The sequence below is a fragment of the Rhinolophus sinicus genome, chromosome 17 (genome assembly GCF_057876585.1).
Source record: "Rhinolophus sinicus isolate RSI-liver-muscle chromosome 17, RSI-T2T, whole genome shotgun sequence".
NCBI lineage: Eukaryota > Metazoa > Chordata > Mammalia > Chiroptera > Rhinolophidae > Rhinolophus > Rhinolophus sinicus.
Genome location: NC_142517.1, coordinates 145,485,887 through 145,509,513, shown reverse-complemented (window position 1 = coordinate 145,509,513; position 23,627 = coordinate 145,485,887). Strand labels below are relative to the sequence as shown.

Below are 23,627 nucleotides of genomic sequence, written 5' to 3'. Positions count from 1 at the left end.
AACCATTTATTTTGTTACGCTAGAATAACACGAGTTTTAAAACTCCCTAGTTGATGGAGAAACACCTCTGATTCTTCTTCTGTTTCTTTCCATCTTTAAGCAGCAAGGAGCTCTTGTTTTCTTAGTAGAGCTGCTCTAACTAGATAATGAGCTTTAAAAAATATTTATTCTTAAAATGCTCTGGTTCTTATTTAAAATTAGTTTCTTTCCACAGAAAGATAAAATAAAACAATTTGCTACTGCCAGATGCTTCTCTCTTTTCTGGGGCCTTCTGTTTCCATTGGGCCAATCAAGGTAAGTTTGCAAGGGATTGACCTGCTTACCCTTGCTGTAATGTGCTCTATTGCACTACCAAAACCAAGATAGCAGCTCATCATTTGTAGTAAAATGCAGATTATTTTTTTTTTTTAAGTACTTTTGTGTGTCTCATTGACATAAGCTGGTCACAGTTTGTTCTATGGCTCTTTCTCTTCAGCTATATATCAGTGACCATCTTCCTAGTAAGGTGACTTGCTACACATCCATTCAAATACTCTGAATTTTACCTTGGGGTTTTCTTCTACATTTTTCCTAGTATATGCCAACCTGACTATTTAATGCAAAGTCCTTCTCTGCCTGTGGCCCCTTTCAGGATAATAAACGTCTTAGGAGTCCAGCTCTGAGGGTCCCAAGAGAGTCCCCATTTTTCCTAAAGATTTGTTCTTTTTTTCCCTCTTAATATTTAACAAATAGATATTGGGTCCAAGTCTTGGTAAAACTAATTCTTATTTTAGCTTTGATGATAAACTGAGAGGGCATGGACAATTTAAATACTCAAGTAATCCAGAAATCTAATTTAAAGCCCTACTGTAAACAACTACCTTTAAAATAAAAGTAGATAATGTGCAAAATTTACCTTTTTTTATCCATCATTTCTTCTGTTGATCCACTCTCAGAAGTATTAATGAGCAGTCAGTGGTCAGAAGATACTGAGACAAAGTAGGGTGCGTATATATAGTCGCCGCAGTAACAAAGCTGGTAGGGTTGGTTCTGCTGTCCAATTTTTTAAAAATTCAGAAATTCTTTAGACTTTGTGGCAGAAGGTTATGGAACCTTCGTGTATATTGCCTAGATCACATTAAAGTCTCATTCTGGACAAGCTGAAGACTGAAATGGGTGGCAGTCTTCTAAGTGATTGTGGTCTATGGAATATTACTGAACATGACATGAAACTTTAAAACTTGTTTATAAAATAACATGAAGACTGGTCTGAATAACAATCGACAGAAGCCAGAGTTCATAATTTTTCTAATGCAACAATTTATTTAAGTTAAAGTATTACGTTCGTTTTGTTTAATTTGTTTTTCAGGAGATAACCTAGAATGCCCTTTTTAGAATTCAGGCTGAATCTATTTGATAATAAATATTTGAAAGTTATCAAACGGAGTATAATAATACTTTTCAAGTTTATCTTAATTATCCTGCCTCTTTCTTACTGTACATTAATTTCCTGTGGGAAAATTCTGCTTCTTCTTTTACAGAATTATAGGATCTTATTGTCAGAGACCTTACAAGTTGTATAAACTTTAAATAATGTGTGAGTTAAGTAATGATTTATCACTGGTTAAGAAACCCATATTAATAAAGTAATTTTTCCGCTTGGTGGCAATACTGAAAAATTTTCAGAAGAGATTTACATTAAGACATAATTATGTGTGAGGTCCTCATCTTCCTCCATATCAATAGCAAATGTTTTGCTTTTACAATGTTTTGACATCTGACATTTTTGTCGTCCTTTTTAGATAAAGGACATGCAAGTCCTGCCATCTTTATCACAGATAATTTCGCCCTCACTAAGCCCAAGAGAGTCTTCCTAGCTGGCTTTTTTCTTCCTCTTTTTTGATTCTTAATATTCTTTATTTTAAAATAAGAGGACTGTAAAAGATTAAAGGTCCATTTCAACTCCAACAGCCTATGCTTCAATTCAGATCACTTGATAAAAAGAGTAAGATGCGCAAGAGATTGTATGAGTTGATAGGGAAATAAAAGAACAGAACATTCTTTTAGTAATGCTTCCCTAATTCTAATTATTCAGTACTTATTTTTTTGCTTTTGTTCAATAAACATAAATGAATAATTGCTTTTTTACAAATAAGTATGATAGCCTTGTTTTTTTATTGAGTTAAGGAAGACTTTAGCAGATCTTATTCCTGCGTGCCATCTGAGCGCACGTCGTTGTATTCCCATGCCTTGGATCTCATAACTTTTGAGCTGGTTTTTTCTTACTTCGATCCTGCCCCGCAAAAGATTCTCTTAGATTTCAGTGTGTTATCTCCTTGCCCAAGAACCTCCAGTGTTTCTCTGTGCTTGTGCCACAATATCTAAATTCCACGCCTTAACTTTGAAGGGTAGTATAATTCAAATCACAATTCCGAGCTGCGTGTCTTCACATTGCCTAATTTGTAAGGCTGGTCTTTTCATGGTATCTTGAGTGATTATATTCATGACTGAGCTCCTGCTGTTCTTGCCCTCCTTCCCCCAGCTCATTACCTCCATGAACTTGCCTTTACTTAACTAAGTTTTGCCATTTCAAGTCCTGCCTTCTCCAGGAGATCTCAGCAAGAACTTTGCCCAGCATACACCTCCTTTCAAATTATTAAAATAAGACTATATAATCTGCCCATAGCTCTTTACTGTTTCACTTATTTTGGCATTTAGTTATTGAGTTGTTTATTTGCTTTGTTTTCCCAATGAGTAGTAGATTGTAAGCTCTTAGAGGGCAGGGGCTATGTTCTTTATTTTTAAAGAATTTTACAGGTGCTGAGCACAGTTCTTGGCACACCATGTGTGCTCAGTAAAATACTTGTTGAATGAATGAAACAAACACAGATATTCTTTCCTACAATATAAGCCAGCCAGTGGATGTTACATGTGACTGTTTTCAGGGGTTGCTTGTGTTTACATTGTTACATTTACTCTTGGTTTTAGTGTCTGCCTCTTTACCTTTGCTTTTTCAGTTGACAAAAAGGGAGGATAAATCTGTTGAAAATAATAATTTTTAGTGAATAAAGCAAATATTCATTTCCACTTATTTTAAATTACAGGCAGGTGTATTTTTTATCTGCGTGACTTCATTGATGATCACCTCTTGAATTAAAGTTTTACCACAGATTTTTTCCATACCCTAGGGAAATACAATAATTTGGAATATAGGCCTTCCAGAAAAATCCCAAGTATTGGTATCTTAGATTTATCTCACCTATTTGACAAATTGATTTGTTACTATTACTTTTGAATTACCCGGACTTGTGGGTATTTACGGAATTCAGGCCATTGAATTGGATATTAGCCAGTGATAAATACAAACTTTTTTTTTTTTTTTTAGATTATATGCTCATAATTCTTGAATCTAGGTAACTTTCTTTATGCATTTACATTACTCAGGAAGTACTTTTTAACAAACAGGTTTACCCAGACCATTTAATGTGTTTGTGTAACTTTGGGGCTATGTATATAGATAATTTTGATAGTTTTTACTAATGCTAGGTAGTAGAAGGTAAGTTTATTTTCATATCTTTAGATAGCATTTCATTTAAGTATAAACTCATCTTTTCAAAAACTTCAGTGTTTCTAAATGGGAGTATTTGGAGAGAGCTAGGAAGACCATGTAAATTTAGAAGAATAAACTGTACCCCTTCCTCCCTCTTTGAGAGTTACAGGGCACAGTATTTTCTAAAGATGCTGAAAAGTCTCTCAGAAGCCTCTTAAAACTGTTTTTGTTTAGTATTTCTGAGTTTTATTTGACTATCTTCTCCGCTTCCCCAGTTCGGTAGCCCCCTGTTACTTGTCTATTTGTTTTGTCTAGTACATTACATGGAATTAGCATTTTTTTGAGAAATGCTGAATTGGCACTGCTTATTCTTTTAGTCTGCTTTTTAGGAGAAAGGAGGAACATCAAAATAAATTAGTATTAACACACGTAAATGAAGCAGCTTGTAGAGTTCAACATATGTATTATGTAGAGGGATCAAAAAGGACGAGAGCAAATCTCAACAGGTTAATCTGTTGATTTTTAATTGGATTTGAAATGTTGATGAGATGACTTTGAATCATCATGAAGTAGTATATCAGTAGGTAGTAAAGATTTGGTACCTGTGTATGTCCCATAGCGTGTACTAGGGTTTTTTCTGTTTGTTTTTTACCTGGAGAAATAATAGGTATAAATTGTGAAGGTTTATAAACAGGAAGGAGTAGATTTTTGTCTCAGAAGTCGTCTTACTTTCATTCTTAGTTTCTTTTTTCATACTTTCATGTCTCTTAGTCAATAGACATTTAACTGTGGTATCGGTGTAAAGATGAACGATGTAGATACTATGAACTTACAGGCATTTACTCAGATGCCTGGCTGAACTGTGTTTTGCCATCTTCTAACTGCTGATTTGGCTGTCACGATACTTCAGGATGTTTGGAAATTTAGTGGAGATGAATCTTTTTGTGAACCTTCACAGCTTATACCCTAGGTCAAAACAAAACAAAACAAAACACCCCTAGTACACAGCTGTGGGATATACATAGGCTTTTTTTTTTTTTTTTTTTTTTTTAAGCAAAATTATCATTATAATACAAATGTAATCTTAATTAGGTCTAGGTGTTCTGTTTGGGCTAAGATTTTGTAAATTAACCTTTTGATTAATGAATGAGCATTGTTTCTGTTTGAAAACATGAGTTTGGTATAGTTTCTTTGGCCACGTGATACCAAGAAAGTAACTTACTTACCTGAACAATGATTTTTCAGTAACTTGAAGGTCATTATATATTTATGGTTATCTGTTTGTTAAATACAACAGAAAATTACCATCTCTTATACAGAAATAGGACTGGTAATAAAGTTGTCTGCTACAAGTGTTTGAGTTTCTGCTTTAATCTGTGTAACTGTCCCCTGCAGCAGTGATACATACATAAATGAGACGTGCTCTTTGTCCTAAAGATGTCCACAGTTGAGAAGAAACTAAAAATAAAGTTTCATGTAGATAACTATGTAACGATTTAGCTAGATGTAATACTGAAGCTACTTTAAGAGACTTGGAGAAAAGGATAGTAGTAGTCTTGTGTCCCTCTATACTTGTGTCCTAAAAAAGGCCTAAATGACTTTTTAGAGTAAGTTTTAAAGTCTTTATTTCTATGTGACTTAACTGAGACACTACAATTTGTATCCCCAGTGTGTTTAGAGCTTTTCAAAAATGAAATGGTACTGTTCATTTTCATTCAGCTTGATATCTACGTTTTTGTGTCACATATCTGTACCCAGTGGTTTTCTCTTTATATTTTCTGTACTCTTAAGTAGTTTGGGGGTTAGTAAGAGACAATAAGCTCTAAGTATCACTAAATAATTTAAACTGTTTACTTGCCCTTTTTCACGTAGGTGGTTTTTAATTTTGTTTTGTCTTTTAAGGTTTTAAGGAATGGGATTGTGATACCTAATCTGTGTTAGAATTATATTACCATGGTTATATATAACTTTGAGAGATTCATATATCCTATTGAATTTGATTCTCCTGATTCTGAGAAGTGGGTTGGCTAGACAGATGTCCAATTTATAGATGAGAATAGTAAGATCCAAAGAATTGAGTGAATTGTATAGTGACATTTCAGAGCCGTCACTAAATTGATGTTTAATCTGGGATTAACTTTTTATTATGTGTTGTTACATGTGTTGATTCCTACTAAAGATGATGTTTTACAATATTTACTAGATGCATTTGAAGAGCCAAAGTGCCTATCTAACAGACAGATAGGAAATCGATGAGACAAGGGACAACATAAAAGATACTTTGATTATATGAGTTGAAGGAGAGCAGTAGTAATGAAACAGCTATCATTTATTGAGCATTGTTCTAAGTGCCTTTCATGTATTATTCCATTTGATCCCTACAACAATCCTATCAGATGAGTATTGTTTTTCTCTATGCTACAGGTAAGGAAATTGAGGCCCAGATAGGTTGAGTAAATTAGCCCAAGTCACACAGCTGGTAAGTGGCCAAGCTGGGATAGAAATTCTGGCAGTCTGACTTGTGTACTTAACAGCTAGCTATACTAGGCTGCTTCTGTGTACTACAGCAGTGTGAGATTATGTCATTAAGCTAACCTTTTTGGAGTCTGAAGGGAAAGTGTATATAGTTGACCCTTGAACAACACAGGTTAGAACTGCATGGGTGCACTTAGATGTGGGGTTTTTTTTTCAATAAGTACTGTAAATGTATTTTCCTTACGATTTTTCAAATAACGTTTTCTCTAGCTTTATTGTAAGAATACAGTGTAAATACATGTAAAACACAAGATAAATGTTAATAGACTTTGTTATTGGTAAGGCTTCTGGTCAACAATAGGCTATTAGTAAAGTTTTTGGGAAGTCAAAAGTTGCACATGGATTTTCAACAATACCGATTCAGCAACACTAACCTGCTTTGTTCAAGGGTCAGCTGGACTACAGCGATTCTAAACTCTTCCAGATTGAGAGTATTTAGCCAACTAAATAATTCTTAGTAATGGCAATTGACTTATTAAATGATAATCTATTTCATGTGGTAACAGTTTGTGTGAATATTGTCTGGTTTTTGTTTAAATGTTTCTTGTATCAGAAAAGGACGAATGTCTTGAATTTGTATCTAACTCTAGATAAAGAGGAAGTAATGTTAATTGAGTATCCCAAAAAGCAGCCACTTACTTTGGATTGTTAGGATATGCTTTAAATAGGGGTGTTTCTATTTATTTCCAATTGAATGAGCATTTAGTTAAATTCAAAGATGTATTTTTTGCAGTTATTCAAAGATTAATTTTTTGCATTCCTTTATATATTTCGTGTGGTAAGTTAGTGGGATAGAAGAAAATTTTTAAATATTATACTTAATAGCCTCTGTAGAGTGTACTACTTGTGGAATCTCGCTTTAGCACATTTAAGAAGAATCAAGTAAAAATACAAGAACCAAATATTTTAAATAATCTGCAAGTGCAGGTTTGCAGTAAGAATGGTTTTTAAAAATAAACCAAATTTAAGTGTTAATATTTAGACAAAAGATAGATTAGGTTCTGTGATTTCTTTCCAGCAGGAGATAATCACGGAAAAAAAATAACTTTTGAAGTGCCTTCATGAAGATGTTCAATTTTGTTTTCATATTATAATAAAATTGGGCAAATTTAGTTAACATTTTGTACAATTATTTTGCTATAGCATTGATAGGATTGCTTTTATTACTGTACCTTTTATTAATAATTGTAAAAATACGAGGTCTGACAAGTTCACGAATTTGTTGCAATGACGTAGCTAACCTTTTTTGATACCAGAAGGATTATTCATTATAAATTTGTACCAACTGGACAAACAGTTAACCAAGTTTACTATGTGGAAGTACTGAAAAGGCTGCGTGAAAAGTTAGACGACCTGAACTTTTCACCAACAATTCAAGGCTCTTGCATCACGACAATGCACCAGCTCACATAGCTTGTCTGTGAGGGAGTTTTTAGCCAGTAAACAAATAATTGTATTGGAACACTCTCCCTACTTACCTGATCTAGCCCCCAATGACTTCTTTCTTTATTCGAAGATAAAGGAAATATTAAAAGGAAGACGTTTTGATGACATTCAGGACATTAAGGGAAATACGATGACAGCTCTGGTGACCATTCCAGAAAGAGTTCCAAATTTGCTTTGAAGGGTGGACTAGGCGCTGGTGTTGATGCACAGCTTCCCAAGGGGAGTACTTCATAGTGATATTCAGCAATGAAATATGTAGCACTTTTTCTAGGATGAGTCTGCGAACTTAATTGTCAGAGCTCATATCTAGAGTAATGAATGAAGCAAGCTTGCTTTTATCTAACATTAAAAACTTTTCCAAAGTGGGATGCTAAAAATGAGAAGATTGTGTGGTGCTCCCTAATTTTTATAGGTTTTCTTTTTTTCACACTGGTGATTCTCACAGCATCTTGATAATTTATCATTAGAAGTACATATATAGAAATATATGTATATAAATTATATATATATAAATTACATATATATAAATTATATACACACACATAAGTGTTTAGGCATTTGTAAATAAAGTATATCAAATAGTATGTCTGAATTATTTTTGTGTTTTAAAGGTGCCAAAGTGCCAGTTCAGATGTGTAATATTTTAGGCAATTTAGCTTATGTCTCACATATACATCTTGCACCCTTCGTGTTCTCTCCATCTCTTAACTATAGCACTTAAATACCAAAGTAGCTTAAATGGAAAGCTTGAAGCTCTACATCGTGTTTTTATGATTTGTTGCACATTAAGCTTATGTGAACTACCACTTTGTAACTTTAAGAATGATTTGGCTTATGGACTTTGTTGTGGCATTATTGTAGCAGCTATGTTAAGAATTTTCCTCTTTAGCCATTTTGAACCAGTATCCCATTTCCATGGAACTTACAAGCATCATCAGTGGTGAGACATTACACTGTATTGTGTGCTTAGGGTGGGGAAGGGGGTGCTAAATTAGAATTCTAAAAGACAAAAAATAAAGCTGGGACACCAAATGGTTATTCATTCCCTCCGTGTAAAGCAAGAAGGAAACCTACCATGCAAAAAGGGACAGCACAGTAACGGGAGTGTCTCATCCGTGGTTGTGGGCAAAGGGAGGAAAACTCACTTCTGAGGATTTGAACAACAAGCCAGTTCTCATAAGCTTGCAGCCTGTTTTCCCATTACCAGTGTGGCTTAAAACAACAAAATAGGGTGGCTGGTTAGCTTACTTGGTTAGAGCGTGGTGCTAATAATACCAGGGTTGCAGGTTCGATCCCTGCATGGGCCACTGTGAGCTGTGCCCTCCTTTAAAAAAAAAAAACTTAAAAAATTTAATGGTCTCAGATTGATGGTGCTGCCAAGTGATTGGCCTAAGTTACCACAAACCCTCTGAAAGAATTTAAGTTTCAATCAGACGGGTTGAAAAGTACATCGCCCTATTTGTATTGTAAAATTAATGAAAAACAGAAATAACATTTCCACAAAGATTTCTTCAGTCTTTGGGAAACAGGCTTTTCTAAGCCTCTGGAACAGCTGTTAATTTGCCAACTTCTTGTTAATAGCTTTTTATAAGAAACAGTGTTTTTTATAATTATGTTTTTGTCTTTGGTTTCATGTGAATAACATCACAGTTTTGGATTAAAGTTATATTAGTGACCAATTTAATTTTAGAATATTCAGTTGTACATGATTTAAGACTCTTGCCAGTGTTTATCAGGTTGAACAGACTAGTTATCACTCCCCAGAAGTTAGAGACACTGAGCGAGAATTTGGCTTTTTGTTTGAAATTAAATCTCATTCTGTAACCAATGCCGTGAAGTTTTAGTCTAAAGGCGATTTGAGATATTTTAAAATGTGAAGTATGGAAAGAACAATTGAGTGAATTCTGTCGAACTCTGCCCTTTAGTGATTTTCAAATATTGTCTGCTATATAATTGGCCTGCTCTAGTAAACTTTTGTCTGTAAACTTTTTTTATGCTTTGTTATTTAAATGGATTTGATCCCTGTATATCTTATGAAGTCAGAATATTTCAATTTGAAAGTACATTCATTTGTATAATCATTTTGTACTGCCACCATGTGGAAATGGTCTGTTGCATGATGGAATTTTTACCCCACTTTTCTTAATGTCTTTAATTCTTAGGAGAATATGCTTTCATTTTTCTCTCAAGTTTTCAAAGTTCAGTTTCTCAATTTAGCTTTGAATTCTAGTTTTTGAATGTTTTACTAGCTTTCGATTTTATCAACACACCATTTTAAATATGTCTGTTTCTCTCTGTTGGCCCACCTTGCTTCTCATAATCAGTTACTTAGTATTTAAAGAATGTAAACCTATTTTGCTTATTAACCTAAAGCCAAATTAATTGTGAGGGTACAGTCTGTTGGAGGTGGGGAGAAGAGAAAACAAATCTAGTTCTTATATGCTTGCCCTAATTTTGCTCCTTAGTGTGTAATTTATAATTCTGTTAGTCTGGGTGTGGAGTCTTGTCAATGCATCGGTTTTCAAATTCTGTATGCTTCTAGTGCTAGTTCATTTTAATGGTACTTTATCCTGGTTTTGCTTTGTGACTTGACTTTCACAAGTAATAAAATTCAGTGTGTATGTTCTCCACCTTTAGTAAGCTGTGTATGTTCCTGTTGACCAATAAGCTTATTTCGGTTTGGTTGTTCCTATTTCTCAGATTGTTTATTTAATTTGAAACACTTAAATAACTAACTGGTTACGTATTTTAAGTACCTATGATTGTTGTGTATAATTTTTATCCCCCTCCGTGTTTTCTTCAGATTTATTCATATTAAAATCAAAATTACAATGTGAGGTTATACTAATATAGATGAGCATTGGGTCAAAATCTGTTGGAAATTTGTGTTAACCTTCCTGAGACTTATTCCTAATTACTTAGTAGGGAAGATTAATTCATACGTTTGGATGGCAGTCATTGGTAGACTAAACTCCCAAACTAATATTTTTTCTTCAGATATTCATGTATGTGTGTTTTATTAAATTTTTCTTTAACAGAAAGCATAGATGATTTGTGTTTGAGAAGTTTGTTTTTTACATGTTTTTTTAAATAACAATTTGAAGCACTTTTGATCTAGAATTTTTAAAAGGACCAGATTACTATGTAATTTATTTGAATTAGATATTAAAAATCAAAGGTGAGAAATAATGAAAAAAATTGTCTTCAAAAAAAGGAAGAAAAACATGAGTGTTGAGCTAAAATTAAAAGGAAATTAATATTCTTAATTTATGTTACATATAATGTAATTGTCTAAACTTTTGGGTTCATTTGTTAAAAATTTTGAATGTACATGTAAATTATGACGTATTAAAATAGATCTTTGATAAAGTACTTCATTCATTCAACAAGCACTTACTAAGCATACTATCCATATAGTATAGTGCACTGGGTTTTAATATTAAATTGTACATACTAGCTTTAAAAACCAGATAGATTCTTCAAGTCATGTTCAGTGCTTTGGTCTTATATAGTAACCATTTTTTTCACTTTTGTTCTAGATGCCTGGAATGATGTCTTCAGTAATGCCTGGAATGATGATGTCTCATATGTCTCAGGCTTCCATGCAGCCTGCCTTACCGGTAATCTTGTGAAAATAACTTTTCTGTGATGTTTTGATTACTTCCATATATGAAATAATATGTATGTATTTTATAGGCAATCATGTTAGCTTTTTAAGCATTCATGTTAGCTTTTTAAGTGCCTTCGGAATATTGTAAGACGGAAATTACAGTGGATTTTTATGTTTAGTTTCTTGAATGATAGGCATTTATATTTTTTTCTCATATTTATATGTGAGCATCCTTACTTATTAAATTAATTCTACATTACACGAGTGTAGAATACTAAAAAGCATAATTGTCAACTAGAAATATTTTATTGGTCTAATAGCATTCTGATCTTAAAGTGTAGAGACATTTGCTTTACTGAGTGCTAATTAATTGATACAATGTGATTTAATACTAGATTCCAGATTTAGACATTCGATTGCATTTGAAATCTATTATTTCTTCAGATTTTACCTGTGTCACATTACTTAGAAAATCCTGGAACAGCCTTATCACCCTTATTGGGTGGTATAACAATATATTATATAAATCATCATGATATTTAAATTGTGCAACGTGTTAGCTTAGTGGTTGTAATGAACAACCACTGGGGTGGTAGGTTTGCAGTGTTTTATCCAAAATCCCTAGGACCAGATATATTTCAAATTTTTTTTTCATATGGTAAAGTAATACATTACATGTACTATATAATAACGTAAAAATTTCCGATGGGGTCTTAGGCAGTGCCCTATAATTACTAGCACGATGTTTCTATAGCAGAACTTACGGGTATTTCCTCTGAAGTGGGATAAAGACTATAAAGAGTTCATTTAATTCGGGGCAAGTTTTGTCACTATAATGAGTTTTGGTGTCACACTTGACAAAACTTGGTTTTCAGAGTTCTTTGGATTTCAGAATTGTGGGTAGCAGGTTGTAGATCTGTATATAATTGATGATCAAATAAAGATAAGACAGATTAAAGAGCTTCAGTAGCCCCTGGTTATTGATGTTTTTTATAATTTATAGCAAGCTCAGGGAAGTGAGACTACAACTTACTAAAAATCTGGCTCGAGAATTATGCATAGAGGAGACTGAGTGTGCTTTATGAAGAACTTATGTAAAACATAGTTTAAACGATGAATATTACTAATTTTACTTTTCTTCTTATAGCCAGGAGTGAATAATATGGATGTAGCAGCAGGTATGTATACCACTTATGGTGATATATATATTAGACTTCCTTTAAACAGTAGCAACCATAATCTAATGAGGAATGAAAGCAATGTCTCTTGGCCTTATTGTCAGTTCCTGATTTTTGTCTTTTTTTTTTTAAGAAATGGGAAATTTGGATTGCATTCATTCATAATTGAATCCATAGGAAATTATCATAGTTTTAGATCAGGAGTTCTGGGACCAGATTTGGTCTACCAGGTATAACTTAGCCTACACAGTGTTTTTAAATTTTATAAACAGTTGCTAACATTTTAAAGTTTGTAGGCTTTATAGAAAGATTGAATTTATCTTTTTATACAAAGATTGAATTTGTCTTGAAAAATTGGATGATCTAAATATTCATTGTTTGTAATGGTCCTTGTCAACGCAGTAGATACTCAGAGAATATTTGAATGAAACACTGGTTGACACCATGCTGTACACTTGAAACTAATATAAAATAATATTGAATGGCAACTATAAATGGAAAAAAATAGTCACAGGGATGTAAAGTACAGCATAGGGAATATAGTCAATATTTTGATAACTGTATAATGTCAGATGGGTAATGGACTTGTTGGGGTGATCACTGTGAGGTGTATAAATGTCTAATCACTTATGTTCTGTACACCTGGAACTAATAAATATTGTATGTATGTCAATGGCAATTGAAAAATGAATTTTTAAAAATTAAAAAAACAAACTGGTTGAGTCCATATTTGTACTCAGCAAACATGGAATGGGGTAGCACCTCCATGCTTTAGGTACGGAGCATGTATTCTTGGCCTTCTGGACTATCAGTCATTTTTCTGTAACCTGCTTGGTACTTGTAGTCATTGGAGTTTATAAACCCTGTGATAATTTCATTGTACAAATTACCAAGAAATGTTTGTTTTCACTTGTGTGACCATATAATAGTAATGCTTCAATTACGCATGAGAAAATAATGTTCCACACAAATTAATATTCCAGATGCTAAACTTTATCCGTGATTATGTGAAAACATTTTTTTGCTTTCAATGTTATGGGTCAAAAACGTGTTTAAAATGCACTGTGTGCTTTCCTGGAGGCTTATCGGGGACATTATGTTTTTAAGATATTTCACAAATATTGGAGCTGAAATGATGTTCTGAAATACCTAGTATAATATTTTGGCCTATTTATATATTTAGAGCTGATTACTGTTGCCATAAATAATCCTGGAAAATTACTTTAACATTTCTTTTTAATTTTTAAATACTTTGGCTCTGCCACTGATGTCCATAATGTCCATAATCGCTTGTTTTGATTGCTCTATATTTGTATGTGTGTGTGCATGTGTGTTTATGCTCACACAGGTGCACACATACGTACTTTGTTTTGTTTTTTTATGTACCATCCTTGTTTTCTTTTTTTACATGAGGTTTTGTTACTAGTTTCTAAAGTTAAAAATTATTTATATGAACTTTGTGATTAATGTGCATTTCCCCTGTGTGTTAAGGGGTTTTAGGTAGTAGTTTAGGAGTACCATCAAACAGAATATTCTGCAACTATGGAAATGTACTGTAATCTGTATTGTTGAATATAGAAGGCACATTAATTGAGTGCTTGAAATCTGGCTAGTGCAAAACAGATACAAATTTTAATTAAAACAGGGATGTGTGGTGGCTGATGGATACTGTATTATACAGCACAAGTCTGGAACCTAGACAGTCGAAGTTACCAGAAATCTAAAGCATAGGGTCATATGTTCAAGTCATTTTTCTACTTCAGTAATATTGCAGAGAAAAAGGAATTAGTCAAAACAGACACCTATAATAGCAAGAAGAAGAGAAACAAAAGGCAAAAGTGCCAGTACTTCTCAAACCAGCTCCAGCTCCAAGTGAGTTTGCAGATTGAAAGTTCAAAATGTCATTTGTTTCTAAAAATGTATTACATACACTGTAGATGTTTATTTTGTGGGAAACAGAGCAAGCACATAGGTCATGTGGGACAGTCTTAGGATATTTGGTATGATGGGATGAGATAGAAGAAATAGTATTAATAAACATTTTTAAACTGTTAAGGAGAGCATGACTTATCACACTGTAAATATTGTTTCTCTTTTTTTTTTTTTAGGTACATCTGGTGCAGTAAGTACCTCTGGAATATATTTCATTATACTACTTTAGTGTACTATATTATAGGTCCTTAATTCTGTGTTAAATATTATTTACTGAGTTTAACCTTTTTTCTTTTTTGTGCCAAACCTTGAAAAATTGATTTATTTGAAATCTAATTTTGAAGCAACTTGAGAGAAATGGGAATCAGATATAGATTAGTTTTCACAAGGATTTGAATTCTACCCATCACAATTAGAAGGAAAACAGAACTTGTAGGTACACAGTAATTAACCTGATAATTTTCAGTTAACTGTTACATTAGAAGGTACTCTTTTACATACAAAAATTTATATACTCCTGTTTGTTACTGTAAACCTAATACAGATTTTTTTCTAATACATAGTTTAAGATACTTTTTTGCTTGTACCTTCCTTAACGCAGTGCTAGAAAGACAAACCATTGAAAATTGCTTGATTCTCCTTAGAAAAGGAGAGAATTACGTTGCTGTGCCACAGTTTTTTTTCCTTGATTTTAAGATATAGTATCTTCTAGTTCTTGTTGCTAATCCTTCTGTATAGGTATTCTGCTATACATTTTTTGGTGTTTTGGAAAAATAATGAAAGCCTAAGGCCTTACTTAAAGATAGCTACCTATTTTATGTTTCTTTTTAATAACCCCATTCTTTAGCCTCAAGGTTTTTTTTATTTGTTAAGGATTAATAGTAAGTGTTTATATGTATAATCTCAGTCAAAACAACAGTCACGGTAATTGTTATCCCCATGTTATGGCTGAGGAATTGAAGAAAGCTGTGAATTGATTGCAATTATGTTAATAGTTTAAATTTGGGGGTAAAGACGTTTAATTGTAAACTGTATATAAATATTTTAACATTTTATCTTTTGCGTTAAAAATTGAAAGGTTATAAAATATCCACTTGGTATTCTTACATTATAAGAGCCTGTTTTTATTTTTGACTACTGATAGTTGCATGTTTTTCTTATTTGAATAATGGGCTCACCAGTAAGAAAATGAAGCAGACACAAGTTAAAAAGAAGAAAGTAAATTTCACCCTAAGTTTTCCCACCTTAAGGAAACGACAACCATTAATATTTTGGTTATGTCAGTTGTCTTATCAATCTTTTTTTTTTCCTTAGTTAATTCAAATACTTTTTTTGTTATATATTTTCACATATTTTGGCATTTTTTTCTAGTTTCTTTTCCACTATTACCATTTGTCTATTTCTAATCCAATATTATACTTTTTCTGACTGAAGTAGCTTTAACGTGTAATAAGGCAAGTCTTCATGGTTTCTTTTTTCGTTATTCCCTTAGCTCTATTCAGATATTAGCATGTGAAGTCCCCTGTCCCTGTCCCAAAGAAATCTATAAATGCACACCCAAGACACACTCAAAAGACAAAACTGTGTTTTTATCTGGGATTATATTTAATTCATTTCAATTTTAGGAGGATTGACGTTTTCATACTTTCTATTAAACTTTCACACTCAAAAATATTGTGTATTTGTTTGAAAACTTGCTGTTGATTCATTCTCTCTTTAGATTTCAGGTACACAAATTTGAGTGATTTGTGTTCTTCAGATTGTGGTCATTATCGCTGATCTATGGGAGGGTCTCTCACATTTTTTTCTTTTATTCTTCATCTTCACTCACACCTACCCACCCTCCCCAAGAGGTGCTCACTTGGATATATGTCCTAAGACATTTGTGTATTGGGAAAAACTTATGACACTTTTTGTGTAGCTTTTTTGTTCTTTTTTCTTTTCAAGTTCTTCATCTTAATTTAATTTTATTTTTTAATTGAGATATAATTGACATGTAACATTATATTAGTTTCAGGTATAGAGCATGATTCAGTATTTGTATATATTGTGAAATGATCACAGTAAGTTTAGCTAACATCCATTACCATACAAATTATTTTAAAATTTTTCTTTCTTTTAATTGTGATGGGCACTTTTAAGATTTACTCTCTCAACAACTTTAAACTATGCAGTAGTGTATTATTATAATCATCATGCTACACATTATATTCCCATGACATATTTATTTTATAGCTGAAATTTTGTACCTTTTGACCCCCTTCACCCATTCTGTTCACTCCTCACCACTCCCTTCTGGCAGCCACCAATCTGTTCTCTATATCTATGAGCATTTTTGTTGGTTTTGTTTAGGTTTTACATATAAGTGAAATCATATGAGAAAACAAGTATTTCACTTAGCATTAATACCCTCAGGGTCCATCCATGTTTTCACAAATGGCAAGGTTTCATTCTTTTTTATGACTGAATAGTATTCCATTGTATATAAATACACACACACACCACATCTTTTTTATCCATTCATCCATTGTTGGACACTTTATTTCCGTATCTTGGTTATCGTAAATAATGCTGCAATGAATATGGGGGTGCATATGTCTTTTCAAGTTAGTGTTTTTGTTTTCTTCACATAAATACCCTGAAGTGGAACTGCTGGATCATGTGGTAAATCTATTTTTAACTTTCTGAGGGACCTTTATGCTCTTTTCCATAATAGTTGCACCAATCTACTTTGCAGCTAACAGTGCACAAGGGTTTCTTTTTCTCCACATCCTGTCCAACATTTATTATTTCTTGGTTTTTGATAAGCCATTCTAACAGATGTGATATTTTGTGGTTTTGATTTGCGTTTGCCTGGTGATTGGTGATGTTGAGCATCTTTTCATGTGCCTGTTGGCCATCTGTATGTCTTTGGAAAAACGTTTATTCAGATCCTCGGCCCATTTTTTAATTGGATTGTTTGTTTTTTTTGCTGTTGAACTATATGAGTTCTTTATATATTTTGGGTATTTACTCCTTATCAGATATACTGTTTGCAAATATTTTCTCCCATTCAATAGATTGCCTTTTCATCTGTTGGTGGTTTCCCTTGCTGTGCATAAGCTTTTTAGTATGATGTACTCCCATTTATTTTTACTTTTGTTGCCATTGCTATTGGAGTCAGATCCAAATATTATCACCACGACCTATATCCAGTAGCTTACTGCCTATGTTTTCTCCCAGAGTTTATAGTTTTGGGTCTCGCATTCAGGTCTGTAATCCATTTTGAGTTAAATTTTGTGTATAGTGTAGCATAGTAGTCTAGTTTATCCTTTTGAATGTAGCTGTTCAATTTTCCCAACATTATTTATTGAAGATACTGTTATTTCCCTTTATATATTCTTGGCTTCTTTGTTGTAAATTAATTGACTATGTATGCATGGATTTACTTCTGGGTTTTCTATTTCATTCCATTAATCTGTGTGTCTGTTTTTCTGCCAGTACCTTACTGTTTTGATAACTAGGGCTTTGTAATGGAGTTTGAAATTGGGGAGCATGATGCTTCCAGCTTTGTTCTTCTTTCTCAAGATTGCTTTGACTATTTGGGGTCTTTTGTGATTCCATACAAATTTTAGCCTTGTGTGTTCTATTTCTGTGAAAAATGACATTGGAACTTTGATAGGGATTGCATTGAATCTGGATTACTTTGTGTAATATGGACATTTAACAATATTCTTTCAATCCGTGAGCACAGAATATTTTTCCATTTATTTGTGTCATCTTCAGTTTCTTTCATCAACATTTTGTAGTTTTTAGTTTGCACATCTTTCACCTCCTGGGTAAAGTTATTTCTTTCTTTTTTTTTTTTTTTTTTTTTTTTTTTTTTTAATGCAGTTGTAAAGGACATTGTCTTCCTAATTTCTTTGGTAGTTCTTTGTTGGTCTATAGAAATGCAACTGATTTCTGTATATTGACTTTGTATCCTGCAACTTTACTGAATTGAATATTTTTTGTTGCAGTCTTTAGAGTTTTCTATATATAATGAATTTTTTTCTATAAATGATAGTGTACTATATCTTATTCTGTGGCTTACCTGTTTTTCCCTTAAAATAAAAAATAAAAAGACCTGACTGTTTTTATTAGGCTCTGTTTTCCTGCACCATATCTTTTGCGTAATTTTTTAATCGGTTTGTCAGGTCATCCAAAAAATATTTTTGGTGTTTTGATTGGATTGGCATTAAATTTATAGGTCATAAGGACATACTTATATTAAATCATCATATCAGTTATCAGTAGCCATGGTAGTCAGGTCTTTTGTGTTGTCTATAACAGAGTTTTAAATTTTCTCCCTTAAAGGCTTGTACATCTTTCATTCCGTTAGTTTATAGATATTACCATATTCTGCCATGTATAATGCACACTTTTTTTGCCCAAATTTGTGAGGGAAATATAAAGATGCACATGTACATGGGTAGTACTCTTTCTGTATCTATGTAAATGTTTTTAATTCTTTTATTTATGCTTATGAGTTAAAAGTGTAACTCTGGAAATCAATAACGATATCTGTATGCAAAATAATACCCTAGAATATAATAATCAGTTTTGTTGACCTTACAACGAACTTGCAACGACCAAGAGTTCTTGGCCTTCTACGATATTGTAAATTTGTTACCGGTACATAAAATTTCTTGTACCTCATCTGTTCTTGTGTATTGTAATTATTTGTTACATAAAATTTCTTGTACCATAAATATGTTAAAAAATAAATGCTAAAATTCTTTTATAATACAAAAAACATTTACCTGAGTGTAAATAAATAACAATTTGAATTAAAAAATTAAAACGAATGATTTTTTTCCCCCTTGAAGTTCAAGCCAAAACCATGAAAGCACGTTATATATGGCAAAATACAGTATATAAAATGTGCTATTGAATCTTTCTGTAAACTTTGTTAGTCATTTTTACATGTATTTATCCAGCAGGTTTGCTTAGTGGATTTTCTGTGTATATTATCATCATCAAATAACGACAGTTTTAACTTCTTCTAATCCTCATATCTGTTTCTACTTTTATTGTGTCAGCCAAAACCTCTAGTATTATGGTGAGCAGTAGCAGTAATAAGCTGACACCTTTGTCTTGTTTCCTCTCTTAAAGGGAATATGTATAAAATTTCTTCATTAAATATGGTGTTTACTATAGCTTTTTGTTACATAACTTTTATTAAATTCAAGCTTTCTTCTGTTTCTGGTTTGCTGGTAAGTTCAGTACCTACTTATTTTTAACGTTCTCCAATGCTTTTTTCTGTATTAACTAAGATGATCATGACATTTCGTCTCTAGTCTGTTAATGTAAAAGTACACAGATAAGTTTTCTGACATTAAGCGATATTTACATTACTAAGATGAACCCTAGTTATTGATTATGTATGTTTAGGGTATGTGTATGTGCACACACGTTTTTAATTCCTTCTGAATTCAGTTTGCTAATATCTTGTTTAGGTTGCTTGTGTCTGGACAGTAACCCTTCTCTCTGGTCCAAGAACAACTTGTGTAAATGATGAGTAACTTCTTAACAGCTTGATAGTACGCAACTAAAAATTCACTGCACCTAACACTTTTTTGAGATTAGAGGTTTTGGATTACCGTGTCAATTTCTTTAGTAGTTATTGACTTATTCCCGTTTTAAATTTATTCTAATAATTTTGTTTTTCCAAGATATCTATTGTGTTGAGTTTTAATCATTTAGCATATTGTTAGAAATCATAAGAGCCATCTTATTTTGTTTTTTTCTTGGGGGGGGTAATTTCATACATTTATTTATGCTCTCATTTCCTTCTTAGTTACTCTGTTGCTCTTTTGCTAGCTTCAGTGCTTATTAGCTCACTAGTTTTCAGACAGCCTTAATTTTTTGTACTGATTTAACTTTGTTGCCTAAGTTTTGACATGCAGGGTTTTCATTGTCATTCAGTTCTCAATATCTTGTTTTCTTTTTCCTTAATATAATTTTTTTTTTTTTTTAAATCCAAAGGTTGTCAAGTGTTGTGTTTTTCTTGGTTCCCAGATGTGGGATTTTTTTATTATTATTATTAAATAGACATTTTTGGAGCCATTTTAGGTTCATAGCAAAATTGAGCACAAAGTAGAGTTCTTCCCAGATATACCCTCTCCCCACATACATACAGCCTTCTCTACTACCAACATGGGCCACTACAGTGATACATTTGTTAGTCAGTGAACATACATTGAGATATTACCACCCAAAATCCAGTTTACATTATGGTTCACTCTTGGTATGCATTCTGTGAGTCTGACAAATGTTTAATGACATGTATCCATCATGATAATATCATGCAGAATAGTTTCAGGGCCTTAAAAATCCTGTGTTGTATCATCTATAATGTATGATGTTGAGCATCTTTTCATTTGCTTGTTTGCCATCTGTATGCCTTTTTGGTTAGGTATCTGTTCACATCTTTTGTACATTTTTTAATTGAGTTGCTTATTTTCTCAGTGTTGAGTTTAAAGAGTTCTTTGTATATATTGGATAAATCCTTTATCAGATGTGTCTTTTGCTCCCAGTTTGTGGCTTGTCTTCTTACTATGTTGACTGTCTTTGGCAGAGGAGAAGTTTTTAATTTTAATGAAGTTCAGCCTAGAAATTATTTCATAAATTGTGCCTTTGGGTGACTTATTTTTTATAAGGTATACTTTTTTTGCGTTATGATCAGAAAACACAGTCTAGAAGATATTGATTCTTTGCAGTTTATTAAAGCTTCATTTATGTTGTCTTTACCAGTCTACAAGTCCCTCTTTTTCCATTAGGGTTTTTGCTTTAAATTCTGTTTAGGTGGGACAAATAGCTGTCATAGCTATTTTTACTTTTTTTTTGCCTCATAAAAACGTGTATATTATGAATAGAATTTTTTTTCCATTTTTAATGCCAGCTAGTTACTGTCAATTCAGATATTTTTGTATATTTATCTTATAGACAGTTAATATTGCCAGATTCCCTGGATAATTAGAATAGGGTTTTGTTTTTTGGGTTTTTTTATTTTATAGATTTCGTTTTAGTCTTTAGCATAAAGTCTAGGGAATTTATTTCCTAACATGCCAATCATTTCATTTTATTGCTATGCTGTATTTGTTGAATTATAGTGATTGCAGACTTATGTTTCGGTCATTATTTTAATGGAAGTGCCTTTAGAATGATTTTTATTGTTTTTTTGATGAATTACCCTTTATCATTTAGGCATTTTTTTATTATTTGAGGATTTTGTCTTTTTAATACTTGTGTATTTTCACAATTTTCAGGATATGGTTTGATCATACCAAATCTATTAGTGTGATTGTGTGTTGTTTTCTTTTTTCATTTTGTTAATAGAAATAGTTTATAGATTTCCCAGTATTGAACCACCCTTACACTTATACAATGAATTCTACTTGGTCAAAGTGTATACATTGCAGAATTCTCTTGGCTAGTATTCTATTTAAATTGTTACATTTATATTCATAAGTAGCATTGCCTGCTTTTCTTTTTGGATATCTTTCTGTTGAGTTTTATTACTAATTAAGAACATTTCATCTTTATGATCAGAAACGATGTTATAATTTTCTGTTCTTTAAAGGTTATATAATCTGAAATCATGAGGCTGGGTATCTTTCATTTGCTTCTATGGCAATTGGAATAGTCAAATGCAATGTGTTTCTTCTGGGTTGAATTTTGGTAATTTACAAGGAAATCATTTCCTCTCTATTTTGAAATTGGTTGTAAATATTCTGTATCTGTGATTATCTTCTTCCTCATTTCTAATCTTATAATTTGACTTTTTCTTATTTTCCTTGTTTAGAGTAGTCGGGATCTTGCTACCTAGTTAGTGTTTAGATTTAGTAATTTTTTTCTCTTTCAGTTTCATTCAGTTGAGCCTTATACATTGTAATGATACTTATGTGTATATAAATGTGTGTCTACTACATATACATTATTGAATTTATTCAATAATAAATAATTATACAGAGGGTGCCAAAAAATGTGTACATATTTTAAAAAAGGAAAAAACTATTAAAATTGTAATAATATATACCGATAACGAAAGATGAATACAAGTCATGTATATATACATTTTTTTGGCACCCGTAGTATATGTGCATTTTATGCCCAGTTTTTTGCCTTTAAAATAGTCTGTATATGTATTTTGCCACTACATATTATTTGCTAGAATGTCTTACTCTTTTTATTTAACACTGCATCTTAGATATTTTTCATTATGTTACAAATAGATTGCATGAGATACATCTATAATATGACTGCACCATAATTGAACTGTTTTGCTATGGGTGGGTATTGAATTATCTCTCATTATTCACAATTGCAAATAATCCTGTAGACAGCATCCTTGTACATCTTTGCAAGTCTCTAAGTGGGATTTTGTGGAGTCAAATTTCAGGATCAAGAGATGTTTGCATTTTTAATTTTGATAAGAAGTAGTAAATTGCCCTTCAGAGAAATAATACTAATTTAATTCCCGACAGTACCATGAGACTGCCCTTTTCTTTACAGCCTTTGCCATTGTATACTAATATCTTTAATTGTCACTTATTTGATGAGCAAAAGGTTTCATTTTAATGTGTGCCTCCTTGATTTACTAATGAAGTTGAACCTCTGATTATCTGTACTGAGTTGTAAATAGCCACGCTTATTTTTCCATTAGATTGTCTTTTCTTGTTGATTGTAGTGGATTTTTCTTTATTAAGGATAATGATTTTTAATGCCTTATTTTGCAAATACAGATTGTTGGTTTATCATTTGTAAAAATGTTAACTTTTGATTGATTCCCCAAAACTGCCATTTATGTCAACAGTATTTTATTAGTACAGTAACTATGTCAGTAATAAAATTTGGGAAATAGTGTCATCTGTGACAAAAGTTTAAAGTAATACTAAAGGTTCAGTGTAAGGAATATTTTAACAACTTTTGCAAGGCTTGAAAGTCACTAATCTTACAGATGAAAGTAATTTTTCCTGACTTTGGCCCATTAAAAATATATTAATACGTGTAAGTCTTTGATAGGTTCCCCGATTCTGCAAAAGTAGACTAAATCTTTGATAGGCAGCTTTTGCTTATTGCTCTGGAGATGTCTTGTACTTAAAAAAAATAATTTTGTAAGAAAGTAAGATTTAGCAATAGACTATGCTATTGCTAGTCTATCAGTAATATGACTATCAGTAATAACTACTTGCCGTAAGTCATATTTTATGAAGACAACTTTCCAGTTGTTAGTTGTTGATATATCCATTAATGTTTTATGCTGTTCTTCATCTTATACTCAACATTCAGATATATTTGTTTTAAAATTTTTGTGTTAAAATATTAATTTTGGCTAAGAGCAAAATAAATTATAGTTTTTCTTTAAGTTGCAGAT

General features: G+C 32.1%; 1 protein-coding gene across 12 annotated transcripts in view; it reads left to right on the top strand.

Annotated features, from left to right (window-relative positions):
• PRPF40A (pre-mRNA processing factor 40A) overlaps positions 1–23,627 on the top strand; it is a 53,181-nt gene that overhangs the window by 3,298 nt on the left and 26,256 nt on the right. For 11 of the 12 annotated variants that reach the window (XM_074336467.2, XM_074336474.2, XM_074336463.2 and 8 more), the window contains 3 exons: positions 11,050–11,130; positions 12,268–12,298; positions 14,407–14,420. In XM_074336467.2, the coding sequence (XP_074192568.1) occupies positions 11,050–11,130; positions 12,268–12,298; positions 14,407–14,420 (126 nt within the window). Of the gene's footprint in view, positions 1–214; positions 295–11,049; positions 11,131–12,267; positions 12,299–14,406; positions 14,421–23,627 lie in introns of all 12 variants that reach the window. The other variant, XM_074336480.2, reaches the window with a different exon arrangement.